Source organism: Nothobranchius furzeri, chromosome 2 (assembly GCF_043380555.1).
Source record: "Nothobranchius furzeri strain GRZ-AD chromosome 2, NfurGRZ-RIMD1, whole genome shotgun sequence".
In the NCBI taxonomy this organism is placed as follows: Eukaryota; Metazoa; Chordata; class Actinopteri; order Cyprinodontiformes; family Nothobranchiidae; genus Nothobranchius; species Nothobranchius furzeri.
The window spans coordinates 53,476,676-53,496,681 of record NC_091742.1 but is presented as its reverse complement, the minus strand read 5'-3'; the positions used below and the strand labels follow the sequence as shown (position 1 = coordinate 53,496,681).

Genomic DNA, 20,006 nt, shown 5'->3' with positions numbered 1-20,006 from the left:
CATGGGAGGAACCTTCTCACATACGCTCTGGTTCTGAGAGCCTGGATTTGTATTCTGAACAGTCTAAACATGTTTTTAAAAGAAGCGTGTGACAAAAGTGGTACCTGCTCAGTAAAACCACCAACAAGGTGAAAAATATCAAAATATTGTAGGCAGAGACGGGCTACAACTTCTGGATCATCTTTATCATTTTATTGATTATCTTCTTATGAAAGATAACTTTGACGTACACGAGCGACCAGGCGTGTTGCAAGATTTTCAAAAGTGTGGGAGATGTTGTCTATGCCTAAAATAATTTGATGTTATTCACCTTGTTAGTTTAATTTCCATAATAGCGGAGCAGGTGCGCATTTTAGATGCATATCTCCGTTTTAAACATGTTTAAACTGTTCAGAATACAAATCCAGGCTCTGTCTAGTTAGATTGGTGTAACTAAAGTTTGTACTGAATGAAACTACATTAAACCATGTTGAAAAGAAAAGGATCCGATTAAATCATTTCCCCTCATTTACAGTCACGACGTACAGCGCAGTGCGCATGGCTCTGGGGTTAATCAAGTTTAGTTGTTTCTCTTTGCAACAATCTTCACAAGAAGGCAAAACAGTTAAATGGCAGGTTACAGATATTTCCATTTGACTGTATTTTGATGGATAAACTCAAGGATGTTGGTTGGTTTGAAAGAATTACCCCGACGCACACTGATGCGCATGGATGAGCTTGGAAAAATGTTCTCGTCGTCGTCGTCTTCCTCCGCTTATCCGGGTCCGGGTCGCGGGGGCAGCATCCCAACTAGGGAGCTCCAGGCCGTCCTCTCCCCGGCCTTGTCCACCAGCTCCTCCGGCAGGACCCCAAGGCGTTCCCGGACCAGATTGGAGATGTAACCTCTCCAACGTGTCCTGGGTCGACCCGGGGGCCTTCTGCCGGCAGGACATGCCCGAAACACCTCCCCGGGGAGGCGTCCAGGAGGCATCCTGACCAGATGCCCAAACCACCTCAACTGGCTCCTTTCGATCCGGAGGAGCAGCGGTTCTACTCCGAGTCCCTCCCGAATGTCCGAGCTCCTCACCCTATCTCTAAGGCTGAGCCCGGCCACCCTACGGAGGAAACTCATTTCGGCCGCTTGTATCCGCGATCTCGTTCTTTCGGTCATTACCCAAAGCTCATGACCATAGGTGAGGATTGGGACGTAGATCGACCGGTAAATCGAGAGCCTGGCTTTCTGGCTCAGCTCCCTCTTCCCCACGACAGATCGGCTCAGCGTCCGCATCACTGCAGACGCCGAACCAATCCGCCTGTCGATCTCCCGATCCCTCCTACCCTCACTCGTGAACAAGACCCCGAGATACTTAAACTCCTCCACTTGAGGTAGGACCTCTCCCCCGACCCGGAGGTGGCAAGCCACCCTTTTCCGGTCGAGAACCATGGTCTCAGATTTGGAGGTGCTGATCCTCATCCCAGCCGCTTCACATTCGGCCGCGAACCTACCCAGCAAGAGCTGAAGGTCAGAGCTGGATGAAGCTAGGAGGACCACATCATCCGCAAAAAGCAGAGACGAGATTCTCCTGCCACCAAACTCGACACACTCCACACCACGGCTGCGTCTAGAAATTCTGTCCATAAAAGTGATGAACAGAACCGGTGACAAAGGGCAGCCCTGGCGGAGTCCAACCCTCACTGGGAACAGGTCCGACTTACTACCGGCTATGCGGACCAAACTCACGCTCCTCTGGAAAAGGGACTGAATGGCCCTTAACAGAAAGCCACCCACCCCATACTCCTGGAGCGTCCCCCACAGGGTGCCCCTGGGGACACGGTCATAAGCCTTCTCCAAATCCACAAAGCACATGTGGATTGGTTGGGCAAACTCCCATGCCCCCTCCATCACCCTTGCAAGGGTATAGAGCTGGTCCACAGTTCCACGGCCAGGACGAAAACCACATTGCTCCTCCTCTATCTGAGATTCAACTATCGATCGGACCCTCCTCTCCAGTACCTTGGAGTAGACCTTTCCAGGGAGGCTGAGGAGTGTGATCCCCCTATAGTTGGAACACACCCTCAGGTCACCCTTCTTAAAGATGGGGACCACCACCCCGGTCTGCCACTCCCTAGGAACTGCCCCCGATGACCACGCAATGTTGTAGAGACGTGTCAACCATGACAGCCCTACAACATCCATAGCCTTGAGATACCCAGGACGAACCTCATCCGCCCCCGGGGCTCCGCCGCTGTGTAGTTGTTTGACTACCTCAGCAACTTCTGCCCCCGAGATTGGACAGTCCATCCCCAGGCCTCCCAGCTCTGGTTCCTCCTCGGAATGCGCATTGGTGGGATTGAGGAGCTCCTCAAAGTATTCCTTCCACCGTCCGACTATAGCCTCAGTTGACGTCAGCAGCTCCCCATCTCCACTGTAAACAGTGTGAGCGAGTTGCTGCCTTCCTCTCCTGAGGCGCCGGACAGTTTGCCAGAACCTCTTTGGAGCCGATCGATAGTCTTTCTCCATGGCCTCACCAAACTCCTCCCACGCCCGAGATTTTGCCTCGGCAACTGCCACTGCTGCACCCCGCTTGGCTATCCGGTACCTGTCTGCTGCCTCCGGAGACCCACAGACCAGCCACGCCCTGTAGGCCTCCTTCTTCAGCCTGACGGCTCCCCGAACCTCTGGTGTCCACCAGCGGGTACGGGGGTTGCCACCACGACTGGCACCGGCCACCTTACGACCACAGCTAGCAACAGCCGCCTCGACAATCGCAGAGTGGAACAAGGCCCACTCGGACTCAATGTCCCCCACTGCTCTCGGGACGTGGTCAAAGCTCTGCCGCAGGTGGGAGTTGAAGACCGTCTTGACAGGTTCTTCTGCCAGGCGTTCCCAGCAGACCCTCACTATGCGTTTGGGTCTGCCAGGTCTACGCAGCATGTTCCCTTGCCATCTGATCCAACTCACCACCAGGTGGTGATCAGTTGACAGCTCCGCCCCTCTCTTCACTCGGGTGTCCAAAACATACGGCCGCAGGTCAGATGATACGACTACAAAATCTATCATCGACCTGTGACCTAGGCTGCCCTGGTACCAAGTGTACCGGTGGGCATCCTTATGTTCGAACATGGTGTTCGTTATGGTCAAACTGCGGCTTGCACAGAAGTCCAATAACAAAACACCGCTCGAGTTCAGATTAGGTGGGCCGTTCCTCCCAATCACACCCCTCCAGGTCAAGCTGTCATTGCCCACGTGAGCATTGAAGTCCCCCAGCAGGACAATGGAGTCCCCTGATGGAGCACTATCTAGCACTCGTCCCAGGGACTCCAAAAAGGGTGGGTACTCTGAACTGATATTTGGCCCATAAGCACAAACAACAGTCAGGACCCGTTCCCCGACCCGAAGGCGCAAGGAAGCTACCCTCTTGTCCCCCGGGGTAAACCCCAACACACAGGCAGAGAGTCTCGGGGCTAACAAAAAGCCAACCCCAGCCCTCCGCCTCTCACCCGGAGCAACTCCAGCAAAGTAGAGTGTCCAACCCCTCTCCAGGTCTCGGGTTCCAAAGCCAATGCAATGTGTCGAGGTGAGTCCGACTATATCTAGCCGGTACCGCTCAACCTCTGCCACAAGCTCCGGCTCCTTCCCCGCCAGCGAGGTGACGTTCCATGTCCCAAAAACTAGTTTTCTTGTCCGGGGATTGGACCGCCAAGGCTCCCGCCTTGGTCTGCCACCCGATTTGCATTGCACCGGACCCTTCATGTTCCTCCTGCGGGTGGTGGGTCCACAGTTGGACGAGCCCATGTATCCGGTTCGGGCTGGGCCCGGCCGGGCCCCATGGGCGAAAGCCCGGCCACCAGGTGCTCGCTCACGGGCCCCAACCCCAGGCCTGGCTCCAGGGTGGGACCCCGGTAACCCTCCGGGCCGGGTACTCCGACTCTTCGTTTTAACCGCCATGAAAGATCCTTCGAACCGTTCTTTGTCTCACCCTTCACCTAAGACCAATTTGTCATGGGAGACCCTACCAGGGGCACTAAGTGCCCCAGACAACATAGCTCCTACGATCATTAGGGCACTCAAACTCCTCCACCACGATAAGGTGACGGTTCAAGGAGGAAAAATGTTCTTTTTATGAAATTATTAAACTTTGGCTGAACAGCGCTTTTTCCCGTCTCTAATATGGAGACGCATGACGCATCCAGTCTGAGGCAGAATAGCAGTGCAGAAAGCTCCTGTAGAGACATTTGATTACGTACAAAGTTTATGTGGAGCAGAAGCGGTCGGGCCACGGCAGGTGAAACGTTCCTAGCCTACATGAAGTGGAACTGTTTAATTGTAACATTAATATGTTACTGGACATGCTGGTCTGGTTGGTTAGACCAGTGTTGGAAGTGGAAAACACACACACACACACACACACACACACACACACCAATTAAAATAATGCTGATAGCATGGACTAGAAGACAGGTGATGGTTTTATTTAAATGATGATCAGGCTGCTGTAAAATGTAATCTCCATCCACATCCAGACGGAATGATCCTCTATTCTATTTGCTCTGCTCTTGTCTGGACTGATGTAGCTGACGGTGCGCGCGGCGCGCCTAACGGCTGTGGTGCACATTTTACGCATTTGGAGAGGTGGGCTGGATGCTTTGCTTTCACTGGAAGATGGTCCACTTAACGCACGGGTGTAGACTACATATTAATGACAAATGAATGAAAATTAAATTGTGAGTTTTTACTTCATATTTTAGAAATAAAAATGACGGGGTAAAACCTTTATGACGTCTTTTTAAACATTTTCTAGAGCGACCTGCCTGCTTCACTTAAGTCACTGCTTATTAAGGTCCGTCCAAAATTACCGTGGCCCACCCAAAAATGAAAACCTGGCACCGCGCCTGTAACCTCTGCAAATTGTTGTTCTTCACTTTATCAAACTCAGACTTTGTACAGCTAATGTCAAGATGTAAAATTATGAATTCAGTCGAGCTCTTCCGTCCCTCCCTCTCCTGCTCTCCTGGAAACCCGACATCGGCTGTCAGAAGCGGAGTTGAAGAAGGAGATGAGGCAAACAGAGTGAGTGCGACATAGAGAAACCAGACTGGTGTGGAGGTGAGCAAAACAGCTGGAAAAGTGTGGGTGTTGAATCCCCCACGGGTGCGATGTCCATGCGAGCGACCGGTACCTGCTGCTGTCACCTGGTTGTGAGCAGCTCTCTGCTGTCTGAGGGTAGGCCCCGCCCACAACGCTGCGGCTGCTGCGGTGTTTTCTTTACTGTGGGAAACGGGTAATAATGGCTCTTTGATGGGAACAGGTTGCCGACCCCTGGTATAAGATCTGAGCTGGTAAAACAAAAATCCTCATCAGCAGGCTTTTTTGAAAGTGGGGGGGACACAGCTGCCAATCACAATTTTTGCCGGGGACATGTCCCCGGCGTCCCCGGTTAAAATGACGCCTATGCCGGTAGTTCTTTTGACATAGTTTGTTCAAGTCATTTTGAAGTTCCTGTTTAGTAATAAATGTAAAGAAAATTCAAATCTGTTTTTTTTTTCATTTAAGCTGCAGTTTTACAGACTTTAATAAACATAAACACAAATACAAACTAGACACTGAAAGATGAGGTTGTTCTGAAAAAAGGAGCAGAGTTACAAACATTTTACACTTTTATTACAATTTTAAAGCCAAAAAACAAAACAAAATACTTGTTATATTTATGGTCATAAGAGGGTTAACCGTGATAAATTTTCCACCTCCCACAAAGAGATGGTAAAAGTGAATGTGAGCATAATTATATACATTTTATTACTTTATTATGTATTTTTTATTATTGACTATTACTCCAAAGAGTTCAAATGAAGGCAACTGGACTTCTTTGGTTTCTTTAAAACATTTCACTTCTCCTCTGAGGAGCTTTGTCAGTTCTAACTGGAATATGGGAGAGCCAAGCTCATAAGCTGTAGCTGTCTGTTGTTATTTAAAGAGCAGAAACTACTCTGAGTACCCTGCCTCTCCATCTCCTGATGAGTCGTTAGCCTCTACTGATGGTGAGTCATCGTGTTGATTAGATGCAGGAAGGTGTGACCTAGACTGAAACTGAATGAGATTCAAAAAAAAGTTCTAATCTTTTAAACAACGCTGTTGGTCCTCTTTGTCCTTGTTCTGGTTTTCTAAAACCCGGTGTTAAAAACCTTGGTGTGTTTTTAGACGGTTCTTGTAATCTTTACAGACAGGTGAGTGCAGTGGTCCAATAAGGTTTTTATCATTTAAGGCAGATAGCAAAGGTGAAGCCATACCTTCCTGCTAATGTCCTCGAACATGTCATCCACCTGTTCGTGTCTTGCCGATTGGACTACTGCAACTCCCTGTATTCTGGCCTGGACCAGTCCTCCCCACACCGACTTCAGCTGGTCCAAAATGCAGCGGCTCGCTTGATGACTGGAACCAACAAGTGGGATCACATAACCCCGGTTCTGGCCTCTCTCCATTGGCTTCCTGTCTCTTACAGGATCCGTTTCAAAATTTTACTTTTTGTTTTTAAATCCCTTCATGGCCTGGCCCCAGTTTACATCTCTGCGCTGCTGTCCGCTTACGTCCCTGCCAGAACCACGAGGTCCAGCTCTCAAGCTCTTTTAACAGTTCCAAAAACCCGCTACAAGACTCGCAGCGACAGAGCGTTCTCTGTGGTTGGGCCCAAACTGTGGAACAAGCTACCTCTCAACATCAGGACCACACAGAATCTAGAGCATTTTAAATCCCTTCTTAAGACGCGATTTTTTGATTTGGCTTTTAATGCAGGTTGACTTGAGCATCTTAATAGTTTTTAACAGTTTTTATCATAGATTGTGACTGTTGTGTGCTCATCTTATTTTAGGTTTTTATTGTTGATTTGTTTTACCTTGTACAGCGCTTTGGTGTAGCTTTGCTGCTGTAAATGTGCTCTGTAAGTAAAATTGACCTTGACCAAAGCTGCATTATTGGTTCAGGAAAGGTGAAATCTAAGCCCCGCCCCTATTCAAAGTGGGGTTTTCACGTATTGACATAAATAGCTTCTTTTACTCCTCTCTCAAATCATCTATCTTCTCTGTCCAGAATGTGGCTTTGTCATCTTCAAAGGTGTGCCCCTTGTCCTTCAGGTGAAGGTGGACTGCAGAGTTTTGACCTGAAGAGGTGGCTCTCCTGTGTTGTGTTATGTTCTTGTGTAATTGTTGTTTAGTTTCTCTAATGTAAACATCTGGATAGTGCTCCTACACTGGACTGCATAAATGACCCTGAGCTTCTGTTTGGGTGTTTTGTCTTCTGGATGGCCCAGGTTCTGTCTGAGGGTGTTGTTGGGTTAAAGTTTACCGGGATGTTGTGTTTGGAGAAGATTCTTCTAAGTTTCTCTGAGACTCCTGCCACGTATGTGATGATGGTGCCTTTGTGTAAAGGGTGTTGTTGTTAGGTTGGTAGCAGAGCTCTCATGTTTAGTGTTAAGTTCAGTGAGATCATGGAATGGGATCAAGAATTTTCTACTGACAGGAAAAAGATCTCAGCTAACATAGCTGTAGATCACACTGGATAAGTCTCTGTGGTTGCATTTATTTTACATTTATTTTACTACCTCTTACTAGAGCTGTCTTTAGTAAGCACAAAATATCTTTGGTTGTACACCTGTGCAATAGCAATAAAGTATCTTGATTTCTGTTAAATGTACTTCCTGAATGAGTGACCTTTTCAGGCTAAAATAACAAAATGACAAATACAGACAGAAGGACGACTTATTTCTTCTTTTATAATGCATTGCATCACCACCTGGTATCAGAACAGGACTCGGATCAGGGGCAAAAGTGTGGTTGTAACATCTCTAGATATAAGTCAACTTTATAAACTAAAACTATTATTTATGAACTAACATTAACACTAATGACACTAATTTATATATTTTTATTATGTTGTTTGAACCCAAGGGTCTCATTATCTGAATTTTCTAACTTGGATTGCTCTATAAGTGCCCCTTTTTTTTACTTTGAGCACCCGCCCCGTCAAAGGTCTCTGCACGGCCCTGCTCAGATGTGGCAAAGCACGTCAGAAAAGTACAGAATACCAGAGAACATGCGCTGATATGAACGATCGCAGGTGAACTATTTGGTTTTAGTAGAGCGATTTTGTGAATGTTACAGCGGCCGCGTGGAGGACGCAGCTGGACCGTTACCCCTACGTCCTCTCTGCCTGCAAAGCTGAGTTCATAAATGACGTAATATATGCAGATACTGGATCTTTCTTCGGGTTTCCCGCAATTTGAATGGTTAAGAAACGCATCTTGATTCTGCGTTTAAAAATGCATTGTAATTACTGCGTTACTGACAATTGTACCGAGTAAATATTACCATTTTCTTTCCCAGTAATGCCTTACATTACCACATTACAGCAAAAAGCAATGCATTACAGTAATTAATTACTTCTGTACCGCATTACTCCCAACACTGGTCATTATTAGAGTCACTGACTTTTATTTAGCATAGTTTCCTTTTTTGAGTTTTTTTGTAGTAGAGTTCTTAGTATCTAATTTTATTATTTGCACAGCATCATCCACTCTCCGTATATGCATGATTTGTAGGCTGATCATAACTTCAGTGAAAGTATGATGAGCTGACGTCCAGGAGCGAGCCCATTATGAATGAGAAGTAGATCCGGTCAGGTTGATGAACATAAACGCAGCAACAACTAATAGCCCCATGCTGGCTCGATTCGCACTAATCTGTCAGAAAGACTTTTGCATGAGTACATAAATGCATTTTGTTTAATGTGACTGAGGTAAAATTCAAGCGAATCTATTTCGCTCGGAAGCTCCTGTCGCGCAAAGAAACTGCGGCAATTGCTCTGGGATCGCTGTGCATTTTTGTATCACTCCGCTGGTGTTTTGACAAAAAATGCTTGCTAGTCTGTCGGAGTTCATTTCGAGTAAATGCCTTGACAAAAATCGTAAGTAAAAAAGGTAAATCGAATAATCTTTAATATTAGATGTATAAGAAGTATTTTTATTATAATTATCATGTTTTTATGGTAAAGTAAGTCGCAAGTAGGCAAAAAACCTAATATGATTAAGTTTAAACAACTCAAAATAAATGCGTTCTCAGTTACACTAAAACTACTCTACCACATTTTGACACTGATTTAATTTATATTTAAAATGAAACTTAATTCAAAATGTTTTTCTAGTAACGGTTGTGCTTTTTCGGCTAAGAATGCATTTTTCGACACAACACCGGCAGAGGAAGCGCTCCTAAACCAATCACATCTGTGTTTACACCGTCACCTGTCAAACGCACACCCTCGCGCTACATTTCTCTCTGAAAGGTAGGATTTCTGTGCCGATTTCATCCACACTTTACCTTCAGACGTGAACGCAAATGTTTGAACCAGTGACTAAGAAAAGAAAAGCCTAAAAACAAATGGTTTATGAGGGCAAAACGAGCCAGGGGACAGGAAGGTTAGCGCTCCCGAAGCTAACGAGCTGGAGCTGTAGCTGGGTATCTGTCCGCCAGGCTTGTTTTTTTAGCCGATTATCGGAAAGTCCTTGCGCCTAATCATCTCTCACTGAGGTCGCCGCACAACGCCGTGTGTTAGCATAGCGACGCAGGCTAGCTGGTGTGTTTAAAAAAGCGTGGAAGTGCGGTCTGTGGCGGTAGTAGAGGTAAGTTAGCCGAGATGCTAACAGGAGCGACCATAAAGCGCGTCTTCAGGCTCAAAACTGGATACGTTTGTCTTGGACTGTCTGGTTGGTTTTCAGATCAAACCTCAATGACCGAAGTGAAAATTAGTACCAGGTTAGTGTTGATCGGTTCTCGTTTGATTAAACTGCCAAAAGTTTATCTGTTTTAGCTCATTTCTTTACTGCCGTTCAGTAGATCTTCTGTGGCAGCAAGTCATAATAAATTAGACCTGTTGGTGTGGCTCATCTAACACAATTACAATTAAATAAATGAGTTTAATTGCAACAAATCTAAACTAGATTCCCAGTGATTGATTACGTTTAAATCAAATTGACTAAATTACAATATCAATTGAGGTGTGAAGAGTTTACTTTAATTATACCACAATAAAAAGGGGCTTAAATACTCAGTTTTAATTAAAATGCACTAATCTTAATTTGTGCAAAATTAAATTAACTCTGATTAATTTTAAGTTTTCCTCCTCCTCATTTTTGAATTTGATTGTTTGATTGGATTGTTCTAATTCATTCCTAATCACTAAGAAATCATTTAAATCAGCTTTTAATTTGATGAGAAGAATATATTCAGAATTAGTATTACGTTTTACTGTTTACATCTCTCATTATTTTGGATTGATTTAAAATATTTAAAATATTTAATACAATAAAATAGTTTTAACCAATTTTAAAGATGGTAAATATCAATAAAACATTAAACTCCCTGTAAATCTTTGCATTAAAGTTTTTCCTGATGATTTTTTTTTTGCAGCAACGCTAACCATGTGCAGGGCTTTGCTTTATTTTCCCATTTTTAAAATTGAAAAAATTTCTTTTTCTTTTGTGTTTCTCTTTGCCACAAAAATCCTTTGCCAGTTGCTTAAAACTGGATTATCTTTTCTTCTTGAGTGGACTTAATGGATTTGGTGGCAATAGTCAGTTATTTCTTGGGGTTAGTGTGTTGAAAGCAGGAGGAATGGCAAAGCAGAATATTATATTATTAGAGTCAGGATGTTGAAAAATCTCCAGTGTGGTTTCTGTTTGGGCTTTTCCCAGCATGCATTGCTTAGTATTTATGGAACGTAATTCAAAATAGGAATAACATGGAGGGGGCTAACTGGGTTTAATGTCTGATTTAAAGGGATGCAGCTGAAATCTGACCTCCGTGCTCTTGAGTTGAACATCTTGTATCAGAGCCAGAATAGCATGACCTTCTGATGATGGTGGTCGTACCAATCTTTGCTGTTAGATTGTGCTCCATTCTTTATTCTAACACAGCTGATGATCTCTGTCCCATTCTTGTGGATTTTCCTTGGTTTTGGGTGGGCGTGTGTCTTTCCTGTTTCTCCGTGAGCGGTAAGTTCAGATGTGTGTCACTGAACTGAGCCGTCAGTTCTGGAGCAGCTTACGCATCTACGGAGGAACTCTATCCATGCAGAGAAAGTGTCACTGACCTGCTGCTGCTGTCGGATTGCTTAACTGTACACACTGACATCTGTCATCACTTGCTCAAGTGTTTCATGTGTTTGATAATCAGGTAAAAATTTAAACCCGGCTGCGTGTAAATCAAATTTTAAAGATGGAAAAGTAGCATTAATCCAACTCACTCGTGGTCTGTGGTGTACATAAAAAAATCCACCTCTTTTTAAAAATTATCCACATACAACATGTCTATAATTTACAATTAATAGGGGTGCTACAAATAATCGATTCACGCCCGAATCACCAATCTTTTATAAAAGATTCTGAACCGATCCAAGTTTCGTTACTGAGAAGTGGCCAGGTCCGGCCCGCGGGCTTCCTCTTTGTGCCCCCCGTCAGAAAAACGGGCTGGAGGGGAAGGGACAGGTGTGATGTTTCATTACATCGTAAGCTTGTGTGCTTTGTGTAGAACCGCCAGCGCCCCAAACACCCATCCAGCAGCAGCGCCCCTCACCCCCCCGAACATCAGGGTCGTTTTGTTGAGTGGCCCTCGGACCTTTACATTTGAGTAACCCTGGATTAAGGTGTCAAAAAGACGAACGCACAGCGAGATATGATTTTGTTTCGATTCTACAAACGGACACTAGGGGGTGCTAAAAGCAAGCCAAAACTGCCTATTTCCCTTTTAACAATCTACAGCTAAAAACATCAAGTAAAAACATCTTTATTTGTTTTTATGAATACACACTAAATTATCAGGCTCAGAATGTGTCACATCTAAAATAGTTCGAGTGGAAACCGACATCTTTTCTGTCCTTTTTTTAATTTTATTTTATATTGTGATGATCCCACAATATGTGCTTTGGTAAACGTTCAAATTCTTCGTGATTTTAAATAATCATATCACACCCCCACGGTTGGTCGGAGGAACTGGTGGGGCCTGTGTTCGACTGCCTCTCCTGTCAGTGTGCCCCTGAGCAGCTGTGGCTACATTGTAGCGCACCTTCAGTGTGTGAATGTGTGTGTGAACGTATGAATGACCGTAGTGTAAAGCACTTTGGAGTTCTCTGACTCAGAAAGGCACTATACAAGTGCGCGTCATTGATCATCGTTTGAGATATTCTTAAACATTAGAAGAAACCGAACTCACCCGTCTTGACTCACGACGAGGAAGGAAGGCTGTTGTGGGTTTAGCATCCAGGAAACCGCAGAGAACGTGTCTGCTAGTTTAAGCTAGGGCTACACCAATCTTCACCATTTTTCATGACTTTAAATTGGCTTCACTAATAGTTAACTTTACTAACTAAATACTAAATTAACTTTATTTAGGTGTCTGACTTTAACACTTAGAAATGCACAAAGTTAAGATTTAATAATTATTTAAATTCAGAGTTCAAAAACTGATTCAGCTTCAGAAATTTTGTGCATCAACTGATGTGATTAGTGACCTTTTAGCATGAAAATAAAGTGGAAAACCAGTCCATAAAAAACGGCAGTACTCTTCTTCTAAAATCACTTAAACTGAATGAAAGTCCCAGACTGGAATGTTCACTCTCTGTCTGGTCGGCATACTGGCCATCGGCTTACCGTGTCTCCAACATATCGACATTTGTTTCGGCAATAGAAAAAATAATATCGGTCGACATCTAGTTAAAGCTAACTGTTAACATTAGCAAAACCACCTCACAGAAAAATGCCTTTAGGTTTGTGTTTGTGGAGATGAAACATCAACATTACATGTCAGTTGCGTTGCTGTTAGCCAATCAGAGGCAAGATGTCCACATATCAGGAAATAAGACTCCAACCCCTGTTGTCTGAAGCTCAGCTGTGATGTGGGTCACTTCTAGTTCCTGGAAATGGTGCACAGGCATTCATTCCTACTAAAGACCACTGCCAGGGTTTCCCCCAGCGCTTTATAAGCCTGGCCACCCGACAGGCTAAGCGTCATGCCCCGCCCCCCTCCCTGACCCTACCGTGTCCGCTGACACGAACGGCGCAACAAAACTAGAGCCCTCCATCAGCTGATACTGGTGACCGTGAGAAACAGCAGCAGAACGTAGGGCTGCTCGATTATGGCAAAAATAATAATCAGGATTATGGTGACTGAAATTGAGATCTCGATTATTTAAGACAATTTTTCAATTAATGTTGATTTTATTTGTTTTTATTCAGTCATAAAATTGCTCAGGGCACAATCAGGACAAAAATAAATAAGAAACAAGATGATCACTAAAATAACTCCTGATTCCCAGTATAAAAGGACCAATATACTTACAGCTCATAGTTTATGACCCAAGGGCTATAGACCATGGTTTAACTCATGTAAGTCTAACCAGTACAGACCCAAATACCAATATCTTGCAAATACTGACAACAAGAATTATACAGTGGCATTTATAACAAATAAATGCAAATAAATTCATGTTCACAAAATGTTGCATAACATTTATTGAGTCGTGTCAAGGTGCTGTAGGAGAGTGCACTAGCACCGTGTCCTCAGAGAGGTTAGTTATTTATCAGCGTGAGGAACTTATTTCTACCTTATTTATAAACTATTTATTTACAAGTCCATCAGTTAATGTAATAATTGTCCCAACCACAGCTGCACCCCCCACCCCCCAACCCAGTCTCACATCAATCGGGGGCAAGCTGCACGTGTGTTTAGCACGCCGCACGCGCACATTTAGCCGTTTTTATCGGCTCAGGAGTCCGCAGGTACGGTGTGTGTGTCACTCACTCTGGTTAATCCAACAGGGAGACGGCTCTGAGAGCTGTGTCTTTAGCGACCGACACGTCACTACATCATTCCCTTTCCTAATGTCCTGAAGAACGGTCCGGAGCGCAGGCGGAGTGTTTAGCTAACCTGCAGGAAATGTCGACGACAGTTATCCAGAAAGTAGCTAAGGGTTACCAGAGATTTCTGAGGTGTTCGCTAGGTACTTTTAAGAAGAAGATTTTTAAAAAGTCAAGAAGGGGGTCTGAAAAGCTGTTGGAAATAGTGTCAAAGTCGCCAAGTTGGCAACACTGTGGGAGGAGCGCTTCATTTGCAACTCAGGGCAGCGCAAGTGGAAGGAGCAAATAATCAGCTTGTTTTGTTTGTATAATCGTTCAAAACTCGGATCGTAATCGTGATTAAAATTCGATTAATTGAGCGGCCCTAGCAGAACGTGCTCTGCTCTCACGGAGGAGCGCTGCAGGGTGGAGCTGCGACCCCCCCCCCCGAAGCCGCCAGGCTTAACTCATTTTCTGGGGGAAACCCTGCACTGCTGATGTATTGATTAAACGTGTGCACCACTCCTTTAATATGTGAACTCTATAATAATGGAATATAATATTGGTTTTAAAAAGCATTTGTAGTAACTTTCCAGGATTTTAGTGAATTCTGAAGAGTATCAGATTGTTTTAATGTTGCAGTGCAGTATTTTGCCCCCCCCCCCCCCCCCCCCCCGCCAAAAAAAAACAAACATTTCCAGGTCTAGAATAATAGAGGAGGGGGTGATTGTCAGCAAGTTCAGGAGGACGGAGGGTGGAGGAGGAAGGGGGGAGATGACATTATAAGGTGCAGTGCAGTGTGGGTGTTTACAACATTAAGCCAGCCTTCGTGCCGAAGATCAGTTTTTATATACAGCCTCTTTGTTGTTGCCTCCCAGGAGCTGAAACACACACTCACACTGAAGCGCCTACGGTAGCCGCTAACTGGACGGACTCTCTGGACATCGACCCTTTGCAGGTGAGTTTGGGCCGACCTCCGACTGATCAGTGCTACACGGCGCCGCCTCATTTTAGCTCCTGTCTTGATTATAATTACACTTGGAGAGCAGACAGTGATGTTTCAGGGGAGTGCATGCTGCTGGAGCATTTAACAGACATTTGATTAGAAATCTGCAAAGTCGGTGTAATCACGAAGCAGCATGAACAAATAAACAGGAAAACATCTTCTGAAGGATCAGATGAGTCGTTCAATACAAAACTATTCATCAGAGCTCCTTCTGAGTGTTCTTTTAAAGCTATAAACTCCTCAGAGTAACCTTCCAGTTATAAAAACCAGACGAATGCCAGCGGCGGTTTGGTTCGTAGCCTCAGACACGCTCTTGGTGTTGTGGTAGCGCTTCCTTCGAGGTTTTCCTGCTGCGGCGTGTTTGTAAAGTTGCTAATTGGAGTGTCTCAGGTGGAGCAGCGGTGCGACGCAGCAGTACCACAGAGGCAGCCTGGCTCTTCTGGGGCTGCTGGAGAGCCATCTGAGAGCGGTGCACACGTGAACAGATGATTGTCTCATGGCTTTCTGCTCTTCGTTTCAGTGAATAAGTGGAATAAGTCTTGAACCATGAGCTCAGTGGCAGTGTTGACCCCGGAGAGCTTTGAGGAGCATCGCAGTGGTCTCAAAGACCAGGAGATTACTGGTAACGTCCCTCTGTCCTCTAATTCTGCATCTCCGGCTCATTTCCACCAGAATAAGTCTGTAATCTCTGCGTCTCTGGGACAGGTTGCGTGCCAGAGGATGAGGCCTACATTCCCACCTATTTGGAGGCCTTCCCTCCGCTGCCGGAGAAGGGGGCACCAGGGGAGAAGAGCGGGGAGCCGGTTTCGGCTTGGGGGAGTAAGATCAGGCCCATTAAAGCCTCAGTCATCACCCAGGTAAAGGGAGCCTCTTTAAGACGTGCATAAAGATCAAGACTAGAATAAATCTCATGAAAACTTTAACTTCCTGCCCTCAGGTGTTCCATGTGCCCCTGGAGGAACGCCGCTACAAGGACAACAGCCAGTTTGGTGAGGGAGAGGAGGCCAAAGTGTGTCTGGACATCATGCAGAGAACTGGGGCACACATTGAGCTGTCCCTGGCCAAGGACCAGGGCCTGTCCATCATGGTTACTGGCAAACTGGACTCGGTTATGAAGGCTCGCAAGGAAATCGTAGCGCGTCTGCAGACGCAGGTGAGTTCACATTTATACTTGGGAGAAAACGTTAAATGTGCATGTACTGGTGGCCTGTGGGCCAAATCTGGGCTGCTAGCTCATGCCATTTGGCCCAAAGAGTATTAAATTATTAGTAAGTCTAACCAAAATGAACTAGTTAGTAAACATTTTTCATGAAAACTGGAGTCCTGCTGAAGATGCATGAACTAGTTCCCACTTTAGTAAGATTTAAAGCTGCTTTCCGGAGTTTTCCTCTTTCAGAAATGATGTATGATTTGTCAGAAATCCATAAAAGTGATTATCTTTTCATGTACTGTGATATAATAAAAGCAATACGTCTTTTTTTTGTTTTGCTAAGCACGCCCCCTGCCCCGCAGAGCTCTGTGCAATAGGAAACCGATCGCCGACCAGAACTAACCAATAGCGTTAGACTACCGCTTAGACCACATATGTCAGACGCAAGGCCCGCGGGCCAGATGCGGCCCGCGGAGCATTTTTATGTGGCCCGCGAGATAAATATCAAAAATATATTAAAACTGGCCCGCTGGCCGATTTTACCGCAAAGACTTCAACTCCCATGATGCTTTGCGGCGTCAGCGCGGAGCAGACGCGCCCCCTCCTTTGTGTTTTTTCAGCACCTGCTGCCGGTGTCTGCAGCTCCTCTGTATCAGACAAACTAAACACTCCTCTCACTCAGCGCCGAGTTCACTCAGCTATTTTCTGACGTTGAAGCCCAGAAACGGAGATTCTAGCTGCTCAGTAATGTGTTCACGACTGAAAGAGAAAGTTTTCCAACTAACGTCCAGACAGAGCTGATATAACTCCAGCGACACGCTCAAACCAGCACGACTCTGTGGTTGTGTTTCCTCCCCGACACACAACAACGTGGTCAAGCTGCTCAGACATGTTCAGCAGCACAAACCTATGTGAGCACCTGTTGTCATCTAATGTTGTCATTATTATGATGAAGATGAACAAAACAACAGGAGTCTCCTCCTCAGCTCAGATCAACCCCATGATGCAGGTATCTGGCTGGAACAGGTGAGCATCACAGTAAACCAGTGGAACAAACTGAGCTTTAAATATGTTGGTTTTATGCTCTTTTTCTGCTCCAAAACATGAAAGTTAACAGGTGAGATGTTGCATTTTCATTTAAGATAAAATGATATTTTTATTTTGTTGTTGGCACGTGAGAAAAGATTTAACCTGCAGTAAACAGGAAGTGGAAAGGCTGCAGATAGATGAATAGAATAGAAAATCCCTTTATTGTTCCTCAGTGGGGAAAGCTAGACGTCACAGCAGCGATGACACTTATTACAGGAGAAAAAAAGGAGAATAAAAAATAAGAAAAATGAATAAACAAGAAAACATAAATCCTGAATAGATTTTAAAAATGCTGATTATATTAAAAATGCCACCACATCTATAGCCAATAGATCACCTTTGGGATGTGGTGGAACAGGTGATTAGCATCATCAACGTGGAGCAGACAAATCTACAGCAACTGTGTGATGCTATCATGTCAATATGGACCAAAACCTCTGAGGAATGTTTCCAGTGCCTTGTTGAAGCTATGCCACAAAGGATTAAGTCACTTCTGAAGGTAAAAGGGGGTTCAACCCGGTACTAGCAAGGTGTACCCAATAAAGTGGCCAGTGAGTGTTTATCACAATACAGGAGAGACGATACAATATTTTGCAATCCTAAAAGCCAGGTGATATGTGCAATATTAATACTAGACGCTTCAGCCCAATCCCAATACTCTGTCTCTGTGGTCTTCTATGAAGTGCACTTGGAGGAAGTGCACAATAGGCTTTGAGTGTGGAGTACACAAGTGTCCACATTAAATTTTAGTCTAAAACATTCTGAGCATGAATAAATATCATTAATCATCCTAAAATTAACATCTTTAATTTGAAATTATATATTTTCAGAAAGGGTAATTGAGCCATTGCTCCACCTTCTTCTGAAAACTCCCACACAGCAATGGATGGTGGGTAATAGCCCTGCCTGAAGTCCACAACGATGTAGACTTGGGTGAAGTGAAGATCAAGGGTGCATAAGGGGCATGGTCACCTTATGCACTTGAGAATCAGGACACCCTACGCACTCTCACCTCTGTCCGGAAACGCGCTTTGGGCCTTCCAGTGGTATAGGGAGCCCAAGTCTCCTCCCTTTCCGGTCGGCTCATGGGTCCCCGGGAGAACCAACAAATGAATGCAAGTCAACGGGGCTGAAAGACTCTAATCCCCCTTGCCTTACGCTCTGGATCACACACATTGTACTTCAATTCAAATGAAAAATAATGTGTGTTTCGACCACGCCTGTCACGTACTTTGAGATTTATCAACTTTTAAAAGTTCATAATTAGCATGACTACAAATTAGACATCGACACGTCGCATATATGACATCACCATCGAATCTCCTCTCCCCTAGCGTAGCTGCTACTCACCACATAGCCAGATTTATGGTGGATCTTTCCTCCTGAAGGAAGGATTTGAAGTTTGCTGAACTTACAGCCATTTTCTCTCTGTTTTTCTCCGTGTCTGGTTTGGCCTTTTAAAAAAAAAGCAGCTTCTCAGAAATGGTGAACTCGCAATCCTTTCTGAAAACTTGTATCTGTACGGGCGGGTCGGCTGAGGACAAAAGTTAGAGCCAAGAATGGACCGTCAGCTCCCAGGGGCAGCCCCCTTTAGGCTTCAGCAACAAACATGCTGATTTCCTCTTCAGCTGATGTTCAGCTGAGCTGTGGTTATTGATACAGCATTGCAGAATAAAGTCATTTACTCTAACGAATGCTTTTTGTTTTGCTTCCTTATTGAGATCAGACGTGTTCATTACTTTTTGACATGTTCATGGAGCGCTGAGTATTATGATTTGCACAATGCTACTGCTAACTCGCCTTTCTCCTTGTATCCCAGGCGTCTGCTACGGTCGCCATCCCCAAAGAGCATCATCGTTTTGTCATCGGTAAGAACGGTGAGAAGCTGCAGGAGCTGGAGCTGAAGACCGCCACCAAGATCGCTATTCCACGACCCGACGACCCTAGCGCCAACATCCGTATCACTGGTACCAAGGAGGGCATCGAGAAGGCCCGCCACGAAATCCTTCTGATCTCAGCCGAGCAGGTCAGTCCGGGGTAGGCTTGGGGTCGTGAAGGCTGATTTATTACTGTAGCAAAGACCTCAACGAGACAAGAGTAAAAGGGGATTTTTCTAAATTTAATTTAGAGCCAAGGTTTTACGCAACCTGCTTAGTGTCTTTTATGTAGTGCAGTGAAAAAGATGGCTCACAAAAACTCAGCAGTTCATTTCCATCTACGTAAGCTGAGGTACGGCTGAGTTGTTGCTGAAAGTCTGGAAAGCTTAAAGGCTTGTTGTGGAGGAAAACGGTGAACCTGCCGATCAGGAAAGGACAGACACAAAGAGGTGCTCCAGGAGACGGGACCTAGAACAAAGTCGTTACCGTCGACTTTACTCTGGCATTTCCACCAGATGTGTGACGTAATAGATGTGTGTTCCCCGTGACATCAGTGCTGCATCCCTTCACGATTAACACTCGCAGCTGCTTTTGTAAAGTAAAAGAAAATCATTGGAGAATTGCAAAGTCACGCGTGATTTCACCAGTTCACGCGATAGCAAGCAAGGAGTAAGTACAGTAGCGTGTATTTTCAGCCACAGAGAAAGTACTTTTTTTTAGTTTAGCTATTGGAAAGCTGCATATGTCTTTTCTTTTGAAATTTGCTGAATGCTTTACACTTCTTCAGTGTTTCATTTCCTGTCTGTCCCAATCTGAACTGCCAAGCTTTCCATGTTCTGGAGGTGTAGCACATAAAACTAGACCCGGTGCATCAATTCAGTGGAACCACACTCATTTTGAGCTTAACCCACACATAAACGCTTCCGAGACTCGCGATATATCGTATCGTCTCTCCGGTATCGTGATATATATTGTATCGCCAGATTTCTGCCAATACACACCCCTAGTCCTTACTCAGTTGCACTTTC

At 45.0% G+C, this 20,006-nt stretch overlaps 1 protein-coding gene across 1 annotated transcript in view; it reads left to right on the top strand.

The window, feature by feature from the left end:
- The first annotated feature begins 9,189 nt into the window (after nt 1-9,189).
- The window catches only part of hdlbpb (high density lipoprotein binding protein b), a 29,925-nt gene continuing 19,108 nt past the window's right edge, over nt 9,190-20,006 (top strand). Inside the window, exons 1-6 of the mRNA XM_070546518.1 lie at nt 9,190-9,310; nt 14,735-14,814; nt 15,383-15,484; nt 15,568-15,719; nt 15,800-16,015; nt 18,921-19,127. Of these exons, the coding sequence (XP_070402619.1) occupies nt 15,409-15,484; nt 15,568-15,719; nt 15,800-16,015; nt 18,921-19,127 (651 nt within the window). The 5' untranslated portion in view covers nt 9,190-9,310; nt 14,735-14,814; nt 15,383-15,408. The remainder of the gene's footprint in view (nt 9,311-14,734; nt 14,815-15,382; nt 15,485-15,567; nt 15,720-15,799; nt 16,016-18,920; nt 19,128-20,006) is intronic.